Below are 21,910 nucleotides of genomic sequence, written 5' to 3'. Positions count from 1 at the left end.
AGGGTTGCCGCGCTTAATAGATTTGTGTCGAGGGCAACGGATAGGTGTCTACCATTCTTCCACACACTGAAAAAGTCCTTTGAATGGACGACCGAATGTGAACAAGCGTTCGAAGACTTGAAGGTCTACCTTTCTTCGCCAACGTTACTAAGTCCCTTGCAACCAGAAGAAGAACTCTTCCTCTATCTGGCCGTATCCCCGGCTGCCGTCAGTGCGGCCTTAGTTAGAGAAGACGACAGGGTCCAAACGCCCGTGTTCTACGCCAGCAAGGTGCTGCATGGTGCAGAAGAAAGATATCCCCCCATGGAAAAACTCGCCTTCGCTCTAGTCACGGCGGCCCGTAAACTCAAGCCATACTTTCAAGCCTATACAATAGTCGTCCTAACTGACAAACCTTTACAGTGAGCAATGGGCAGTCCTGAAGCCGCCGGACGAATGGCATTGTGGTCAATAGAGTTGAGCGAATTTGACATATAATATCGCCCCCGCATCGCCATCAAGGGACAAGCGGTCGCCAACTTCACTGCAGAGCTCACTAGCGCGGAAGGTGAGGAGGCAGAAAATCCCCAATGGAGCATTTTTACAGATGGGTCGTCCAACAAGAAGGCTAATGGAGCAGGGATCGTACTTAAATCTCCAGAAGGCGACGAGATCGAATGTATGATTCTTTTCGATTTCCCTACAACTAATAATAAAGCTGAGTACGAAGCCCTGATAGCAAGTTTATACCTTGCCAAAGCTGCAGAGGCTACGAACGTGGTTATTTACTGTGACTCCTAGGTCGTCACAAGCCAAGTGAACGGTGAGTACGAGTGCAAGGGCAAAAAGATGAAGAGGTACTAGGAGCAAGCGAAGAGGAGGATAGATGAGCTGCAGGTCAAGATAGTCCAAATCCCAAGAGGAGAAAACGAGTAGGCCGACCGTCTTGCCAAAACTGCGACTGCAGAGTCTATGATCACCCTCAACAAGGTACTCTCTTTTATTCAGCCTTCACCACTAATAGACATTGTCAATATACAGGAGATTGGTTCCGAAAACAATTGGACCACCCCCTGATCTCCTACTTAAAAGATGGCACGCTGCCTAGCAGGAAGGAGGCCACAAGGAAGCTGAAGGTCCAGTTAGCACGGTTCATCTTGATGAAGGACGTCCTGTATAAGAGGGGCTTCTCTCGACCATACTTGAGATGTTTAGGCCCCGAAGAAGCAGGCTATGTTATAAGAGAAGTACATGAGGGGATATGTGGCAACCACTCAGGGTCACGATCATTGGTACATAAGTTGATTCGGGCCGGATACTACTGGCCGACAATGCAAAATGATGCCCAGGTTTATGTAAAAGCTTGGGACAAATGCCAAAGGTTCAGCAATATCATTAGGTAGCCGGCGGAAGAATTGACCCCCATAACCGCCCCATGGCCATTCGCCCAATGGGGGTTGGATATCATGGGACCATTCCTAATAGCAGCAAGGTAGTTGAAGTTTCTCGTTGTCGGCATCGATTACTTCACCAAATGGGTCGAAGCTGAAGCCTTAGCCACGATCACTGAAAGGAATGTACGGAGTTTCGTATGGAAAAACATTGTTTGCAGGTACGGAATTCCAAGGGTCTTGATCTCGGACAACGGTAAACAATTTGACAACGACTCATTCCGAGCTTTCTACTCAAAGCTAGGAATCAAGAACCACTATTCCTCCCTAGCCCATCCTCAAGCGAACGGACAAGTTGAAGTCACGAACCGATCCTTGCTTCGAATCATCAAGAATCAGCTCGAGGGGGCAAAGGGCATATGGCCTGAGGAGCTGCCCAGTGTACTATAGGCATACAGAACCACGGTAAGGACTCCCACGGGAGAAACTCCGTTCCAGCTAACATACGGGAGTGAAGCGGTCATCCCAGCCAAGCTTGGACTCACGAGTTACAGGGTGGACAATCACGACGAGGGAAGAAATGACGAAGAGCTACGTCTACAGCTTGATCTAGCTGATGAGGTCAGGGCGATGGCTGAGCAGAGACTCGTACGATACCAGGACCTCATGGCCAAGCACTACAACTCCCGAGTCAAGCACCGAGACTTCAAAGTCGGAGACCTCATTTTAAGGAAAGTGATGGGCGCTGCCAGAGATCCCGCACAAGGAAAGCTTGGCCCAAACTGGGAAGGACCCTACAAGATAACATCATGGCTAAGAAAGGGCACTTATCACTTAGAGACACTTGACGGGCAGAGGCTACGCCACCCATGGAATGCCGAGCATCTCAGGAAGTACTACCAGTAAAAGATAGCATGTAGAACACTACTCCTCATTACCAGTTTATGTCTTTTAATTATTTGTCCTAGTTTATTCTTGTCTACAATATATTCTAAGCCCAAAGGGCTGAAAGTTTATTCTTTTTGGAACAATGTTCTACTTATGCATTCATCATAATAAGAGGAGTTTTATTCAAAAACGACTAGTAAATTTGTTATGTCTTCAAGGAGACAGCATTTCCACAAAGTGGACGACCTTATTGCTAAGTCCACAAAGTGGACGACCTTATCACTAAAGTCCACAAATTGGACGACCTTATCTCTTGAGTCCACAAAATGGACGAATCTACCACTAAGTCCACAAAGTGGACGACCATACCACTAAGTCCACAAAATGGACGACCTTATTGCTAAGTTCACAAAATGGACGACCTTATTGCTAAGTCCACAAAGTGGACGACCTTATCACTAAAGTCCACAAAGTGGACGACCTTATCTTTTGAGTCCACAAAATGGACGAATCTACCACTAAGTCCACAAAGTGGATGACCTTACCACTAAGTCCACAAAGTGGACGACTTTATTGCTAAGTCCACAAAATGGACGACCTTATTGCCAAGTCCACAAAGTGGACGACCTTATCACTAAAGTCCACAAAGTGGACGACCTTATCTTTTGAGTCCACAAAATAGACGAATCTACCACTAAGTCCACAAAGTGGACGACCTTATTGCTAAGTCCACAAAGTGGACGACCTTATCACTAAGTACACAAAGTGGACGAATCCATTACCAAGGCCATAAAGTGGACAAGGACAACAAGTAGACGGGTTCAGTATAACGTCCAAAAATCCATGAATAAACTTTACTAAAATCCATGAAGCTGATGAATAATCAACAAAGAGGAGAGCTGAACCCGCCACCCACAAGTGTCAGCCAAAAAGGTGACGCTGTCACATATAATGTGACGGGTATATAAAGAACTTAAAATAAGTTATTAATCAGCTAAAAGGAAGCTGACGCCGTAGCCCGTAAAATGAAGAAAGCTGACAACATTGCTCATAAAAGTGACGGATACATGGCAAACAAATAAGTTGTATTGAATCAGCGAAGAAAGCTGATGCCGTTAAAAGATGACAGGCATACAGCTAAGTTTTGATCTGACGCCGTCGCCCATAAGGTTAACGGATTGATAAAACGACTTGAAGTCTCAAAGAAGGCTAACGCCGTTATTACTTTGATAAACAGCAGAGAAACAACATTGTCACCCATAGGCTGACGGGCTCATCACGAGCAAGTGGTTTTAACTTAGAATATAAGAAGAGAGAAGCATGCTTCGAATATAAAACAACATATTAAGATTAACACAAATAATGTCTTTACAAAAGCCCAGAGAAACGGGCGTCAAGCATTAAAATTCGTCTACACTTTAAAAAAAGAAAAAAAAAAAGAAAAAAAGAGAAGTGATGAAGTTCATGAAGTGGGGGGATCTTGAGACCTTCCGTCACCTTCGGCAATAAAGGGCTGGGCACAAGGAATAGAAGGGTTGATGACATTTAGATCGTCGCCATGAGGATTTGCTAGAGTTGAAGTGACGGGCTTGTCCGTGGCTGGCTGAGCAAGAACGATGCTATCATCCCTCTAGTTAGCATCATCACCTTCGTCATTAACGGTGTCGCCTGCAGCAGTTGACGAGATAGACTCATCCATGGAAATCTTGGATAAATCTAAGTTAGGATAAACAGATTTTACTTGTTTCAAGCAATCCTCAGACTCGTCACCATAGTAGGCGGCACAAGCATCTATGAAGGATGACAAGTCCTTAAACTCCGTCACAGCATCGCTCCTAGCTGTTTCCACCTGAACTAGGATGGACTTCAGCTCCTTTTTCGCCGTTAGCTTGGCTTCTTCTTCCAGCTTTCGTCGACAACTTTCCTCCGCCAGCTTCTCCTTTAAATCCTTCAGCTCCGTACCCAGGACACAATTCGCATCCTTGTATTGCGCTTGTCCGTCAACTAAGTACTTGATACGCTCATGTAGACGGGCAATCACCCCCTCCTTGGCAGAGCACCTCTCTGACAAGGCCTTCATGCGAACCATAGCCTGCATGGCCAAAGAAAAAACAACGTCAGAACATTAAAACTGGTCGAGCACCAAAATAAAGGGAAAGGCATACCTGAGTAAGATCAAACAGGCCTGACGCCCCTATCTCGTCAGTGGCCTGCTCAGCACAAGGGTCCATCTCTTCATCCTTTAAAATGGACTCCGTCACCTCCACGGCATAGTCTTTGTGGGTTAAAAGGCGGCGGACGGATCCTTGGGTGACGGGGCTTGACGAGGTCATCGGCCCTTTGCCTGCCCCATGGATGGACCTAGGAGGTGACGACCTCTTTGACGATTTATCCCCAGGAATTGTGGCAACCTTCTTCCCGAGACGCTCATCCTTGCTGTCAATTTTCCTCTTGGCTCCTGCCTTCCCGACGGGCTTTGGGGCAGACGGCGGTGTCAACTCACCTCTAGCCTTCTCCTGTTCTTTCTTCTTGGCAGCGGCGGCAGCCCGTAGTCTTTGTCTGGCTGACTCCATTTCTACAAAAGATAGATAGGTTTAGAAAAGAAACAGTGTCAAGATGTAGACAAAAGAAATTGGCAGATACTCACGCCGACAAGAATAAGCGTTTAGTTTGCAAGCCTCCTCCGTCAGCTTGGGACCACCACAATACAAATGTAAAGTATCTAGGTGATTAGGTCCCAACACTTCCGCTCATCCAAGGGGATAGCCGTCACCCGATGGATGAAATCCTCTTGTTCCGCGGTAATGCGTGGATGGGTGTTAGCTAAAACGAAAAGGAGACGGGGTTAAGGACCAAACAAATAGACGAGGTAAAAAAGTAGACGGGACCAACCTGAGTTCCAGACATATGCCCAGGTGTTGTCAAAAAATCCATGAGGCATTGACTCCCACTCCTCCTGACGGCATACCCAATTCGTCCCCTCTACAAAAAAAATATCTGCCCTTCCACTTTCTATTGGAATCAGGCATGTCCGATACCAACTTTAACTCTTTCTCCCTTACTGCGAAATGGTACATCCCCTTTGACGAGGAGATATGCTGAGGGCGGTAGCACCAAAAGAACTCGTCCAGGGTTAACTGATGGTTCCCACCACTCAGACGACCCCACAGGATCTCGGCACCAATGAAGGTTCGCCAAGCATTGGGGGCAATCTGGCTGACGGATATCCCTAGAAAATTAGCCAGCTGACGATGTAACGCCGTTAGTGGTAGCCTTAATCCGGCAGCAAACATGGCATCATACATGCCAACATCCGCGGTTCGTCCCGAATAACATCTCTCACCTTCCTCGGGGAGGCGAATTGGGATATCGTCTAGTATTTGGTAACGGGACCGCAAACTTTTAAAAATATTTTCCGCCATTGTCGGAAGGAATTTTTTGACAGACCATTCTAGGGGTAGGATGAAAGGACGATCATCACCAGAAGCTCCCAAGGTACTCTCTAAGGTTTCCTCGTCACCGTCACTCCCACCCCCGTCACTGGTACTTCCTTTTTCTTCATTGATCCTTTGGTCTCTGTCACCTACCCTCTCCTCTCCACCGTCCTCACTCACCTCACTTTCTCTAGAACTCCCTACTTCCTCGTCAAAAGAAAGAGTTGACGTTTCCCTTTCTGATGACCGGGATAGGCCCTCCTCGGGCTCACGGCCTGATTGGAAGACCTCGTCGTAACCCGTCCCGTCTCGGATCGACGATTGATCACTCGTCGTCTCCCTAGACATCTGACTACCTACAAACGATGGGTATTATTCTAAGAACCTAGGCAGACGACTTCACTAAAGGGCATTACTAGAAAAATAGAAAGGTAAACTAAAGGGAACTTACGAGTAAAAGGATGGTCTCAAGAAGTTGACGGCAATCTGGTTGACGGAGTAAAAAGATCAGCGGTGACGTTCTCTTTCTCTCGAAATCAGCAAGTTGTGAAAAGTTGGAAATAAGAGGGAAAATGAAATATATATAGGCGAAAGAGGGTACGGAAGACGAAGCGACACACTCGTCCAGGCACAGAGCCAATCAGTCCAAGCCATGTGTCCCACCATTTAATGAAGATGGCACGAATTACCACGCATGAGTGGTTTCCCAATAACGTCAACTCCATAACCCATCAGCTACAGCTGATAGGGTCATGGAGTAGGGAGCAGCTGATGAGGGTGATTTTACAAGTTACTAATACCTTAAGAAGGCTGACGGGAGTAGCAAGCCTGTTAGCTCTGATCACTTAACCATCTCCTTTCGACATCCGCGGCTTTGCCTCATGTCTGACGGCATTGGGCTGAAGGGAGAAAACTAATGAGATCAAGGTTGAAGGAAGAAAGGTGACGAAGTCAAAGCTGAAGGTTCTAAGCTGACGACCTTTTTGGAGACATACGTAAGTTGACGACCTTAGGAAGGAAAAGCTGAAGGGGATAAGCCAACTTTCATCCATAACCTATCTTGCCCTCCACGTACGCGCATATAAGGAAAGTTCTTGCGCTACATGTTTGGCCTTAGTCGAGAAGATTCCTATAAGGAAAAGGGCTCTAGGTGATACGTAAAATCCAAAAATTACTCTCCTAGAAGGAAAGTACTTCCTCACCAAGGTGCTTATTTCGGCTCCACACTACTATATATACTCCAAAACCCTCATAAACCACGGTACGCATAATTCACTTCAGCTCTAGCACTTTAGGGTTGTGAAGAAGAGAAGCTCTAACTTGACCTTCGAAGGGTTTTTGGCCGGCACCACACCGGTGCCCTTTTGTTTGGTCTTGTCTTTGTTGTGTAGGTGTCGCTTCGAGTCAAGTGAGGGCCACGTGACAACTGGTGGATTTCTCTTCATCATCAGTTTCAAATTTTTTTTGTTGATCTAGATTAGTAGAAAGAGATCGGTGCTGAGGCTGGGTTGTGAAGAAGTTGAATCACAGTACAGATCGGTGGTTTGGGAGGAAAAGAAAGAAGAAAAATACGTGTAGAGAGAAGGAGAAGAAGATAAGAGGCATACGATGAGTCAGTGTTGTTTGAGTTTATCTTCAAATGCACTGTTTCATCTTCACAAAAAGACAAGTTAACTAAACCCAAAAAAAAAAAAAAACACTGTAGGGACATTGCCTCTTTTTATATAGTTAGTAGAAGATGTAATTTAGAAAACCATTTAAACAATTATTAAATATATAATATTTTTATAAAAATATTCCAACAAATCACCCTTGTCTAATTGCTTAATTGTTTTTATGTGTGCATTTGGGTTAGGATTAAAATTAAAATTATTTCACTATTCAACTTATTTTTGCTATTATTCATGGCCCCACTGCACTTTTGACACAATTTTTAGGCCTCACTGTACTATTTCAATTAACTTTTACTTTTATCTATAGTACTTTCAGCAATAATTTTTCAATTTCAGCAATATAAGCGATATCCAAACATACCTTTAGTGTAACATTTCCCGCTTAAAAAAGCTAAAATAATGTCAAGAAGATCATATTCAAGGTTATTTCAATTGAACTTAAAAAAATTTGGGTCAGGGTTCAAAATTTTATTTTAAATGATCACAACAAAATTATTTTTATATTATTATGCATAATTCTTTATTTTTTTGCCAATTCAGATGGTTCATTTAAAGCCCATAAGCTTCGCTTGCTGCCGCCCCTGCTTAGTACACTAGATGATTGAACCAAAACTTAACTCTAAATGCTTATTACAATAACTAAAAGTCTTATAACTTAACTAGTTGGCACTTCTCCCGATCAAGGCTATCAAAATTGGGATCCTACATAGGATACATAGGATTGTGAGAGGTAAGTGGAATCTTAGATCGTAAGATCGGATCGTAGGTCATAAGATCCTATTTGAGGAAAAAAAACACATTGGTATGTTAATTAATCACATAAATTATATATTCATTCATAAAAATAAAAAACCAAAAATTTGCATCCATTTGATGTAATTACCATACATCACTACGTCCATTTGTAAGCATCATTTGAAGATGCCAAAAATTTCAAAACGTAACTCTTTATTGGGATGTTATTTTTCATTTGGTTCCAACTAAGCCTTTTGTCAAGTTAAAGAAAATTACAAGAAACCAAGATCGTTTGGGATCATCAGAATTGTACAATCCTACCGATCCTAAACGATCGAAAAGATCTTTGAAAGATCCGAATCATTATGGGCAAGTGAGATTATAAAATCGTAGGATCGTAGGATCTAGATCGAGATTTTGACAACCATGCTCCTGGTGTTTCCTATTGAGACATCCATAATTCAAATATCTCATACTCTATTGTAACTATTGAATTTTTCCTTGAAAAAAAAAAAAATTTTTGAATACAAATGCAATACTTAATTTGCTATATAGAGATTTTTTTTTTGAGAAGCCAGCCAATCAGACTGGGAATTTTATTGGAAAAAGAAAACAACATTCAAGAAAGCCAACTAGTTGGGCAATATCAGCAGGTAGGCCATCCAACCATTCCTGAGGTCCCACTGAACATTTGGCCTTCTTATCTAATGCATCGGCAACCACATTACAAGACTAGTGAACATGGACAAATTGAAATGACTGAAAAACAAGAACTAAGGTGCGAATGTCGTCCACCACGTCTCCATACGAGTTCAACACTGGACTCTCCTAGCGTTGATCACTGAAGCTAAGTCCCCTTCGAAGATAACATTTTAAAGATCCTTTTCAGCAGCAAACATCATGGCACAACGACAGGCAAGCGCTTCCAAGTCAGCAACTGTCGAGGCTAGAGCTGTTGGCATGGACAGAGCAGTAGTAGCTTCACCACACCCAATCATGAATGACAACCCCGATTCCTGCCAAATTAAGTGGCTTGAACACAGCAGCGTTGAAATTAATCTTGAAGTAGCCTTACTCTGAGGGTCTCCATCGGTGTTGGATTATAGGCAAATGCACAGGCTGAGCTTCTTCTTCCTGAGCGGCTAGAAATTCTTGCAGAAAGTTACTAGCCAGAGAGCTAATGTTGGCAATTGGTTGCACCTGGCATCCAAAGTGTAGGCCGTTTCTTCGGTTCCATAAGCACCGAGCCGATACAGCAAAAAACTCCTTCCTGAAGTCCTCCGTCACTTGCAAAAAGCAATTCACTGAATCGCAAAAGCTTAGAGGAGGGGGGTTTGAAGCCTGCTGGGACCAGCTGTGGTAGCTCCACACGCCTTCTACCACTCTGCAATTCCACAAAGCATGAAGGACATCTTCAGGGCCTTCGTTACACAGCTCACACAACTCCGAGGTGATGATTTTCCGCCGAACCAAATTGCACTTCGTGGGGAGAGCGTTGTGACAAGCCCTCCACACAAAGTGTTTTATTTTGTGAGGAACCAGCAGCTCCCAGATTGCCTTCCAAAATCGTTTTTGAGGCTCTTGGTTAGAGCTGCCTGGCGTGGAGCTTGCAGATAGCAGCTTGTAGGCGCTGCTTGTAGTGTAAACACCTGAAGGAGTATACTCCCAAATCACCCGATCCATGTTACAAATACTCAGAGGGATTCCCCTGATTATAGACGCCTCACTAGGCAGAAACATCTCATTAATCACCTCAGTTTTCCAACCTCTCCGATCAGCATCAATGAGGGAGCTAACTCTTCTCTCAGGCAAGACAGAAGGCAGAAGGGATATGATGGAATTGATAGCTCTTCTAGGCAGCAATTTATCTTCTTTAACACGCACTGATTGGCCATTCCTAATTCTCCAAACCATACCCTTCCAAATAACATCTCTAGCACTAAGAATGCTTTTCCAAGCATAGGACCCAGAAATGGAATCCTTTGCTTCCAAGATGGAACAGTTAGGGAAAAACCTTGCTTTAAATACGCAAAAGCATAGCGAATCCAGATTGTTTATCATCCTCCATGCCTGTTTAGCCAAGAGCGCATCATTAAACTTCTTAATTTCTTTGAATCCCATACCACCCACCTCCTTTGCTTCGCAAAGCTTTTCCCAACAAACCCAATGCACCTTCCTCGAATCACCGCTATAACCCCACCAAAATTTCCGGATAAGGCTTTCTAACTCTCTAACCAAACCCTTGGGGAGTTTGAAGCAACTCATGGTGTAGGTTGGAATAGCTTGAATAACGGACTTGATGAGAATTTCCCTACCTGCTTGAGACAATAATTTCTCGTTCCACCCTTGTAATTTCTTCCACGCCCTCTCTTTAAGGAACACAAAACTTTGTTTTTTTGCTCGGCCCACTAGCGCTAGTAACCCTAAATACTTCTCATACTAGCGGATTGCTAGGACACCTAGGAGATACTGAATCCTCGTCTGCAATGGCAAAGGGGTATTTGAACTGAAGAAAATATTTGTTTTCTCTCTGTTTATCTTTTGACCAAACCCTCTCTCATAGACCTCCAAAATCTTATTACATCAAGCCTTCGTTGCTCTACAAAACAACACATTATCATCTGCGAAGAATAAATGGGAAACTTTAGGTCCTCCTACAAATAGCCACCCCCTGAATATGGCCATCCACTTTAGCTTGGTGAATCAAACTTTGCAACCCTATGGCACACAAAAGGAACAGGTATGGAGACAAGGGATCTCCCTGGTGAATCCCCCTTGTGGGTTTAATGTTACCTACCTGCTACCCATTGAGGATAACTGAATAAGATATAGATTGCACACAAGCCATACTAATTTTGATCATCCTTTCCTAAATACCCAAATGGCACATTAACCTCTCCAAAAAGACCCATTCCACCCAGTCATACGCTTTGCTCATATCCAAATTGAGTTCCATATATCCCAATTTCCCTTTTGTCTTCCTTTTCAAAAAGTGAAGGGCTTTAAAAGCCACTAGAATATTGTCAGTGATCAGCCACCCTGATAGGAAGGCACTTTAGGAATCTGGAATTAATTTAGTCAATAACTTTTTTAACCGGTTAGCCACCACTTTAGCAATTAATTTATAAATAACATTGCATAAACTAATAGGCCTAAAACCCGAAACTTTCTTAGGATTTTTAACTTTAGGAATCAGAGAAATAAAAGTGGCATTAAGGGATTCCGGGACAATACCTGAATTCAAAGCTTGGAGTACAACTGCAATTTCATCCTCACCCACAATGTGCCAAAAGGATTTGTAAAAAATGGGTGACATACCATCAGGGCTAGGGGCAGTGTTTGGTGCCATTTGGTTGAGTGCTTGCTTCACCTCATAAGCTTGAAAATCATCTCACACACTCGAACCTTGCTCAACATCCACAAGGCACTGAATTCCATTTAAAATGCTATCAAAACTAGACTTGTTTGAACTGGAGAAGATATTCTTGAAATACCTACCCACCACTCCTCCCATCTCGGCTTCATCCTCAACCCACACCCCATTATCATCTTCTAAACCCAAGATCAAATTCCTCTTATTTCTCTGATTAGCTCTACAATGAAAGTAAGCGATATTTCTATCACCTTCTTTTAGCCAAGAATTTCATGCCCTTTGTTTCCACAGACATTCTTCCCTAGCTTGAAGGCTGCCAATTTCCTTTCTAAGAAATTGAATTCGGCTTGGGTCAATTCAATAACAACCCCCTTCTTTGGCTTCCTTCAATTCAGCCAACTTCCTTTTGACAGCAGATCGAACATGGCCAAATGTATTCCAGTTCCAAACTTTGAGGTTTTCTTGGCAAGCCATTATTTTCCTTGTAAATCCCCATACTGAACCAGGTTCGTGCCTTAAATCCCAAGACTCTTGAATTACATCCTCACAAGAATTATCCTTCAACCACATAGCTTGAAACAGAACGGCCTACCCTTTCTATAAAACCTTTAATACTCAGAGTCCGAACAAAGCAACAAAGGTTTATGGTTAGAGTGAAAAGCATCCAAGTGATGAATTCGAGAGGAAGGAAACATCAAAATCCACTCAACTGAAGCTACCCCTCTATCCAATCAAATCCATACATTTTGACCACCTGGCCTCCTATTACACCATGTAAACGGATACCCAGAAAACCCCAAATCCCTCAGTCTACAATAGTCAAGAGCATCCCTGAATCCCTACATCTGATGCATGGATCTTTCCTTTTAAAATGTGTAGACCATACAATTGCATGGGAGATTCACTTTCTTTTTTTTTTTGAAATGGGAGATTCATATGCTATGAGAGGACAAATGAGAGGAATGATACAAATATCCAATATATAAAATACCTTCTCACATAGATTCTACAAAAATAAAATTTAAGGGAAGGGGGTCAAAAGCTTGCATGCACTTCAATATAAGGAGAGATTTACACATTATGTCACTCTTTTGAATTTTAAAAATGAATCATCAAGCCATTACTAATGAAGAGGTAATAACATATGGCATGACTTTTTAATTGGAATAGCTTTTGTGCTAGAAAATCAAGCATGTGAAGTTGGACCTTTGCAATTATAGCAAAAGGCATCATCAGGCCGGAAAAGGGCTTAAATATTTATAAATGATACGTATTAAGTTTCATGTATTAGCTTCCCAAGAAAATATTTTTAGGAAAGGTTAATGGATGCTCTAAGTGCGTTGATTTAGGAAATATTTTCAGAAAATTTTTGTGGGAAAAGATAAAAACAACTAATTTCTTAGACAACTTTTTATATTTTCCATAAAAGTAGAATAAAAACTTTCCCAAAATAGTCTATTATCAAACCAGCCATCAACCTTTGGTATGTATTCTTCACATGAGTTAACAACCATTTAATTTATGGACACAAAAACATTGATTTTCCAAAAACTTTTGTATGATTTTTGTAGTTAGTCAACCGTTTTTTGAAAAATAATTGAGAATAAATTCAAAAAGGATGTAGTGTAAAAGGGGACTTTTACACTCTCAAATAATAATGTGCCACAATAAGTTTTTGGTAAATAAAAGATTAGATACTACTACAACAAATCACATGATTCACATTCTCACTCAAACACTATTACCGAATAAAATAACTAGAAATTGAAATCAGAAAACCAAATCCTAAACCATTCTTCATGTACACAGAGGGCTGAAGAGCTAAGAAGCCTCTAGTCATCTGGTGAAGACATGAGTTTGGCCTTCCATTTTAATTTTCTCAAGTGGATGAAGTGCAATAATCAAAAAGCAAAGAACATCGTTGTTGATATCATATTTTCTACTCTCATTTTACGTGCATAATACCAATTTTAACCCAAAATGTCAAAATCACATTTTACCCATCAAGGCTATGAGAATGATGAAAGTGATCTCAATTATCTCATTTGCATGACCAAATGCCCAATTTACAGTCTTGGTGTAAAATGACCAAAATACCCTTTCAAGACAAAAGTAGTCTAAGTTGGCCAACAATCAAACAAAGTCTAAATTTTCACCAAACCTTATCATTTTTCATCAATATCCACAATTTGGAAAATTTTCTCCAAATTCATTCAAGTTTGACTTAATTCAACTAGAACTAGCTCGGTTCAAAATTAGTTGAAATTCAACCATCCAATCGGGATAAGATTAAGATCATTTTATGATTCATCAGATTCTCTTGAAAATAACTGTTCATGGACCTTGATCTAACATGAAACGAGAAAAATATTGTAGAAATGTTGAAAAAGTGCCTAAAAATATTTTGTCAAATTTTTAAGAAATTAAAATCTTTAAGTTTGATTATAATCCAATCCCAAATGAATTATAATCAAACGACCACCAATTGGCTCAAATGAAGAATCGTTGAAATGGTCTCATCATGAATTACAAATTGGCATAATTGAATTTTGGAAATTCCACTCAATTAAAAAAAATGTTGCAAGAAACCTTGTTGAAAACTTTGGATTAAAAATAGGTTTTTACACTACGTTCTACAGCACATAACTCACTAAATATGAAAATTGGATCCGAAAAGTATAGAGCTTTAGAAAGTAGGTGTCACGATCTTTCCAATGGTACCTTGTTTGAACCAAACGGAGGTTGGAAAGCCAAAAAGAAAGGTTGTGAAAATGGGATAAAATTAAGGAGACCCACCAAAACATCAATTTCGGTGCTTGCTTTGCCCTCAAAGTCTTAATGCGATGCACAATATCCATCCGAAAAGCTAGTACCTTTTAAGTATTTATATTTGTCTACATCCTAGAAAAAATAGTTTCAAAGTTATAAATGCCATGTTGCATTATCTTTCCTTATTTGTTTTATTTGCTTTGAATGTATATATGTTGTCTTGCTTGTTTCCTTTTATAACTTGTAATAAATTCAAAAACATTCAAAATACTCTCTTTTATTTCCTTTTTCACACCAAACCGTAATGCTCTCTCTGTCTCTTCTCTCTTATCAACTCTAATTCTGACTTGAATCCAATAAGGCAATTAAGCGGCTTGGAGATAAGTAAGAAAACCTCTCAACTTATTAAAGATTGAATACTTTCTAAAACTTAAAGTCGATAGTAAATTAATATTCAATTCCTTTGGGATTTAGTTGACTATTCAAACATAAGGAATATATCTTGATAAGCTTTAATGCAATTAAGATAATTAATTTGAATTTAAATGGTAACATAAAAGTCAAGTTTTTTTTTTTTTGAAGGCGTAGCCAATTTCATTCAATTAGAAATAGAGAAAGAGTCCAAATACAAAGCCTCTAAAGCTGGAGGCGGTGAATCTTCTAGCCAGACAATATCCTGACTAAGATTCCTAGCATAACGAGCTAAAGAGTGTGCTACACCATTTGCACAACGTCTGATGCTATGAAATTCCACATGTCGCAAGCAAGCAGCCAAACATCGAATATCATCATAGAGGTTTCCCAGGCAAGACAAATCTACCCGATCTGATCTGATGGAGTGCATAACATTTGCATTGTCGCCTTCCACAATCAGTTCAGAAAAACCAGCATCCACTGCAAATTCCAGAGCTCTTCTACGCGCCAATACCTCTGCCTCCTTGCTATCCACTACTGCATGACTCTTCGATGACAAAGCTGCCATAACTTGCCCCCTGTCATTTCGAATTATCACACCTTTACCTGAAGCTGTCATATCATCAAACACCACTGTGTCAAACATAAAAGTCAATTTAATCATAAGACTTAATCATCATTTGGAGTAAAACTCGCAATCTTGTTTGGTACTCACATGCATATTCTCGTGCACATGCATGATTGGGTATACAAATGCACACATGTGTTGATGGTGCTGTCTTTATCATGCCCATATGTTGAAGTTGTTGCTTTGATCTTTGTCATGTCTATATGTTGATGCTTGATGCAATGAGTTGCTTGATCCTCTGCATGTATATATATGCTCCTATAATAACATGTTCTATTCACTTTCTCTTGTTTGTCTCACATGACACGTAGACTTACACCTAGGCCTTAGATACGAGCACATATCTCTTAAGCCTTTAAGGCAGCTTACTCTCCATCCAATTATGCAACAATATACTATCTCATACCCTAATTCTAGACTTACACCTAGGCAGCTACTACTGGGTAGGCATGGGGTACTTTAACATCTTCCTATCTCATACCCTAATTCTAGACCTAGTTTGGTAGAATAACCTTCATGAAGTCATGTTTTGATTCATGGACCTATAAACAAGTGGCAACTACATTGCTTCTTTTTAAGAGGCTATGTGTACTCCTATGCTCATGCTAGCTTTAAGTCTAAAGCCTTTTTGCAGGGAGATTGAGTAGTGCATATCCCGCCTTCGTGAGGAGGAATCGACATGCCAATGTGTCACAAAAGGGGATATGAATCACGGAATTTACAATGGCGACTTCACTAGGGGTAGCTTGAAGTTTAACTTCAACTATTGCAAAACTAGATTAGGATGTTTGCTTCTTTTATAAAGTTAGACGTTGTCTTTCTAGGTAGTCTCACCCTTCGTTGAGATCATTTCTTTCTGAACTTTAAAAAATAAAAAAAATAAAAAATTGCATGGAACTCGAGTTCTATGTAAAAACGCCGCTATAGGGGTTTAAAACACCACTATAGGACTCCCTAAATGCAGCTATAGGTATGGAGCGATCAAAATTCACTACAAGAAATCTGGGTTTAGGCGACGTTTCTAAAACGTCACTAAAACCCCAAAAAACATCACTATAGACACAAATGATCTATAGCGACGTTTTTTTTGCGATGTTCAAAAACGTTGCAATAGAGCAGTCACTATAGGTCTATTGTGACGTTTCGAAAAACGTCGCTATATGTTAATCTTTAGTGGCGTTCAAAGGCTTTTAGTGACGTTTTTTAAAACGTCACTGAATTATATAACATTTTCATATATAATGTAGGAAAATACATTTAGCGACGTTTTTAAAACGCCACAAATAATTGCACCTATAGCGACGTTTTTAAAAACGTCGCAAAAGCAGTTGTCCTCTTGTTTTTTTAGTGACGTTTTTTAAAACGTCGCTATAGGAATAAGGATTTCTCTTACTTTTTAGTGACATTTTTAAAACGTCGCAAAAACCTGCTCATTATTTTTTTTAATATTAAAAATGCTACATAAACCTGCTTAAAATTCAAGAATAACTACCACAAGCTTGTAATAAATCAAATATACCTATTGATCATCAATATTCCACAATAACACATTAACCATAGATTCAATATATATATATATATATATATATATATATATATATATATATATATATTTGTTTAATACCAATACATGTATCATCTTGAATTGAACAAAACACTTGTCTACCTACACACAAAAAAAGTGTGGACAACCATCTAAACTATGACAATATTAAACAAAATACAATACTTCCAAAATAAATGTGGTTGTAACAAAACACTTTTCTACCTATACAAAAAAAAACAACCACCCAAACTATGGAAATATTATAAACAAAGTATAGTAGTTCCAAAATAATTGTGGTTGTTCAACTATGTAATAGCCCATGGAGTCCTTAAAACACTGCATGTACCGCTATCCGCTAGCTTCTTGATGGGATGAAGCCTGTGACCTATAAGGAGTTGGAGATTCATGATCTAAACCGAAACCACCCTGAATACAAATTAAAGTATCAAGTAAGTTCATAAAGAAATCATTTCGAGTAACAAAATAATAGTTGCTATACTTAAAAAATTTAAACGCCAAATATATTCTTAAAACATTAAAATTTAATACCCGACTAGCTTCTGAAGAATGATTTTGTTGATTTTGCACTACTTGCATGAATTGGGTCATTTGCTCCTTCAAGTTTTCATAATCCTTCATTTTCTCCATTAAAAAACCCACTTGATTCTTCAACTGAGTCACTTCAACATCCCTTTCTTGGCTTCTTACTTGAGCAATTGCAGGAGTGCTCTTGGCAGGATGCATACTTGGAGTTGGGCCAAATCCCACACCCCGAACACGACCATTGCGCTCATTACCAAACACTTGAGCATATACATCATCTGGTGCCCATGAAATACTACCAGTAAGGTCGGATGACTACACACGATTTGAGGACTCACTCAACAGTTCGTTGATTTTTTCCTAAGATTCAAAATTTGAACACAATAACACATTAGAAATTAACAATGTTAATAGATTCAATATTACACTTAGCAAATCATGATATTACTTACAATGTTGCTTTGTGCTTCGGCATTAACAGGAGTACCATCCTTATGAAGATGGAGTTTTACATATACATCTGCATGCTCTACAGGTTTCCCAAGTGTTGTTACCTAAATTATGGTCATTACATTTATTTAATTAGGAATTGGTTTCATACAAACTTAAGAACAATCTAATAAGTCATTTACAAGATAATTATCGAGTCAATACCATTTCTTTTGCATGCGAAGCAAAGCTCTACGGGATACATCCAACGATAATGAACTGGGCCAGCAATCTTGGCTTCGTCAGTCAAATGAATGAGTAGATGTACCATAACTGTAAAGAAAGAGGGAGAGAATATCTTTTCCAATTTGCACAACGTCACTGCGATTCTCTTCTGAAGACTCTCAAGATCTTCCAAACTCAATACTTTGGAACATATTTCCCTAAAGAAACAAGATAACTCAATCAAATGCTTGCTTACTTCATCTGGCAAAGATCCACGTATAGCTATTGGAAAAAGTTGTTGCATTAAGATATGACTATCATGGCTCTTCATCCCAGAAATCTTGCATTCTTTAAGTTTAGCACAATGGGATACATTTGAAGCATAGCCATCCGGCACACTTACACCCTTCAAAACTTGCAAAAAACTATCTTTTTCACTAGTAGTCATTTCAAAGCAAGCAGGTGGCTTATATGTCTTATCACCACCAAGCTCCTCAAGATAAAGTTCACTTCTTATACCCATTTCTTCTAAGTCGTGGCGTGCCTTTAAGTTATCTTTCGTCTTTCCATCCATGTTCAACACTGTGCCAATTACATTGTCAACCACATTTTTTTCTATATGCATCACATCAAGATTGTGACGTAACATGTGGTTCTCCCAATAAGGCAAGCTAAAAAATATACTTCTCTTCTTCCATATACACAAGGCATCCTCCCCTCTTTTTCTCTTATTTGTCAAATTATCTTTTTTCTTCCCAAAAACAACATCAACCACAGGTTCTATTTGCGCAATGATTTCACTTCCTGGCACTACAACAGGAGCTCTACTAAAATCTGTACGCCCATCAAACTCCTTATCATGATTGCGAAATTCATGATCCCTATCCAAGAATCGCCTATGTCCAATATAGCTGAATTTTGTTCCATGTTTTAACCAACGAGATTGAGGATCGTAGTTACAAGAAGGACATGCAAGAGCACCTTTGGTACTCCAACCTGAAAGATCAGCATATGCAGGAAAATCATTTATGGTCCACAACAATGCTGCATGCATTTGAAATGAGCTATTGGAAGACACATCAAACGTTTCTACTCCAACATCCCATAATTCCTTGAGTTCTTGTATTAAGGACTGTAAGTACACATCTATATCGTTCCCAGGAGAGGTTGGACCAGGAATCAATAATGATAACATGAAATAAGCCATTTTCATACACATCCAAGGAGGAAGATTGTATGGGACCAACATGACAGGCCAAGTACTATGAGCAGTACTCATATTGGAGAACGGGTTGAATCCATCAGCTGCTAATCCAAGTCTAACATTACGAGGCTCAGATGAGAATTCTACATACTTAGAGTCAAAAGACTTCCAAGCTTCAGAGTCAGCAGGATGCCTCATCAACCCGGCATTTGTACGACCATCAACATGCCATTTCATGTGGGGAGCTACTTCAGGAGACATAAACAATCGTTTCAACCTTGGCTTCAAAGGGAACCATCTTAAGATTTTTGCAGCTTTCTTCTTTACCTTCTTGGAAGGAGCATTTGTATTTTTTGGAACTCCGACCTCATTGCTTGCCCACCTTGAATGGTTACAATTTGAGCAAGCTTCGAGGTTGGAATTTTCCTTCCAAAACAACATACAATCGTTGGGGCAAGCATCAATCTTCTCATAACTCAAACCCAGATCCTTAATAATTTTTTTTTCCTCATAACAGTCTTTTAGCAACTTTGCACTTGAAGGTAGTAGCTCTTGCAAAAATTGAAGCAAGAAGGTGACTGATTTGTTGCTCCAACCAAGTAGACACTTCAAGTGGTACAAATACACAATAACTGACAATTTGCTAAACTTTGTACAACCTTCATAACAAGGTTCCTCAACATCTTTAAGCAATTTGAGAAATTGGAGTGGCTCTTCATTAGGACCTTGTGTAGGTTGTTCCACACCAGGGTCTCCTACCATAGGATCTGATGCCATATCTTCTCTCATTGGTTCGGGCACCATATCATGCATAGGGAACATGTGATGCAACATTTCACGCATATTACTATTTTCATTTGAGTTTTCTTGGACAGAGGTACTAGGAGTTCTAACAGATGTCTTTCTAGATGATGATTCCCTGTGAAAAGTCCAACGTCGATAACCCCTACAAATCCCATGTGATACTAGATGAATTTGTACATCATCTATAGCCAACATTGTTGAATGTGCACATTTTCAACATGGACAAACAATCGTACCATCTCGTTGGGTATGTTGAGATGCAAAATTTAAGAATTGTGCAACTCCATTTCTATAACCCATAGATGTCCTATCTTTAATATCCATCCAACTCTTGTCCATAGCTATAGAACAAATTTACACAATAAATACCTATAGCACGATATCATGAAAGAATAAACCAACCATTAGTCCATATTTCAATTACTCTAACAAAACAAACCTATGCTTCTAAGTAAACAAGGCTAAATTTTCAAATTTGAGAAAATGACTTGCAAGTCACACCAAGGTCCTAAGTGTAGGCATAAGGAGTCAAAATTCATAAGTAATTTATTAATAAATTTGGTAACTAATCAATATCTCTTGATAATTGCCATCTAGTTTGCATGTTCTACATGTGAAAGAAATGAAATAAACAAACTACAATCTATCACAAAACAATTATCAATGCAAGCCACCCGCTTGCTCCAACTAAACAATCCACCACAAAACAATTATGAATATAACAATATAGAATACTTACAAGTATTGAACTCTAAAAAGTAATCAACAACCATAACTCAACCATATCCATCCAAATTTATAAATTTAATAAACACTCCCAATATGAATATAAACCGCCTTATAACACCATGCAAGCCACCCGCTTGCTCCAACACAACAATCCACCCAATACAATTGTCATAATCACAAATATAGAATGCTTACAAGTATAAGTCCAAAAAGTAATTAACAAATATAACTCAAAAAATATTCATCTAAATTTTCAAAAAATAGTAAACACTTCCAATATGAATGTAAACCGCCTTATAACACCATGCAAGCCACCCGCTTGCTCCAACTCAACAATCCACCTCAACGCAATTATTAACATTTCAAGTACAAAATTTTAAGCAAAAGTTACTTACTATGCTCAAACCAAGCAATCACCTTTCTAAAAAAAGTCCAAGCTTATCACAATAAATGAGTACTTAACCTGCAAAATAAAAGAGAAAAATTAAATGATGTAGAATGCAAATAAAGGTGCCATTGTAGAAAATTTTTATGAGTTAGGACTTGGAACAATTAGGCAAAAAAATTAAGGACCACTTTGCAGAAAATATTTGAAGTTTAATTGTATCCAAACTTTGTCATTTGGTACACATAAGGAAACTTACCCATTATGCCTAAATGTCTCAATTGAAATAGGTACTCCAAATCATCCAATTTCTTTGACAGAAGAAACTTTAATCTAGCGTGTATGTAGGGCTTGGGCCAAATCCTATAAGAAGAAGAAAAAAAAAGGAATACTTTCATTTTTAACAAAAATATTGACACATTTGGGGAATAATGATAACACACTGAAGATAGTGGGCAGTGGGCTTTTTAAAAAAATTAATCTCAAGCTAGTTAAACCAAAAAACTAATAACAAAAAAAATCAAAATCTACAAACTATAGAAAAATTAAGTAAAAAAAAAAAAATACAAGATTTACAAACTTGTACATAAACTTACAATGATTCAACCCTTGATGCTCAATTCTTTTGCTCAAAAAGCCAAATTTGAATAAGCACTTTCTATACCAAAATCCAACCAAAACACAAAAAAAATTTAAGCAAAAATTAGCGCAAAAGTTCCATGAACCATTAAAGAAAGACCAAATCAAAGCAAACCCATAAA

At 39.4% G+C, this 21,910-nt stretch overlaps 1 protein-coding gene across 1 annotated transcript; it reads right to left on the bottom strand.

Moving 5' to 3' along the window:
- Positions 1-14,840: 14,840 nt before the first annotated feature.
- Positions 14,841-15,481, bottom strand: LOC142635157 (uncharacterized). The gene is made up of 2 exons (XM_075809362.1): positions 15,418-15,481; positions 14,841-15,289 (listed from the first exon to the last, which is right to left on the bottom strand). The coding sequence occupies exons 1-2, from the start codon at positions 15,479-15,481 to the stop codon at positions 14,841-14,843; spliced, it is 513 nt and encodes a 170-aa protein (XP_075665477.1).
- Between the last annotated feature and the right edge of the window lie 6,429 nt (positions 15,482-21,910).

The sequence above is a fragment of the Castanea sativa genome, chromosome 5 (genome assembly GCF_040712315.1).
Source record: "Castanea sativa cultivar Marrone di Chiusa Pesio chromosome 5, ASM4071231v1".
Classification (NCBI taxonomy): domain Eukaryota; kingdom Viridiplantae; phylum Streptophyta; class Magnoliopsida; order Fagales; family Fagaceae; genus Castanea; species Castanea sativa.
The sequence above is the reverse complement of the archived record's forward strand: the minus strand, read 5'-3'. Positions and strand labels throughout refer to the sequence as shown.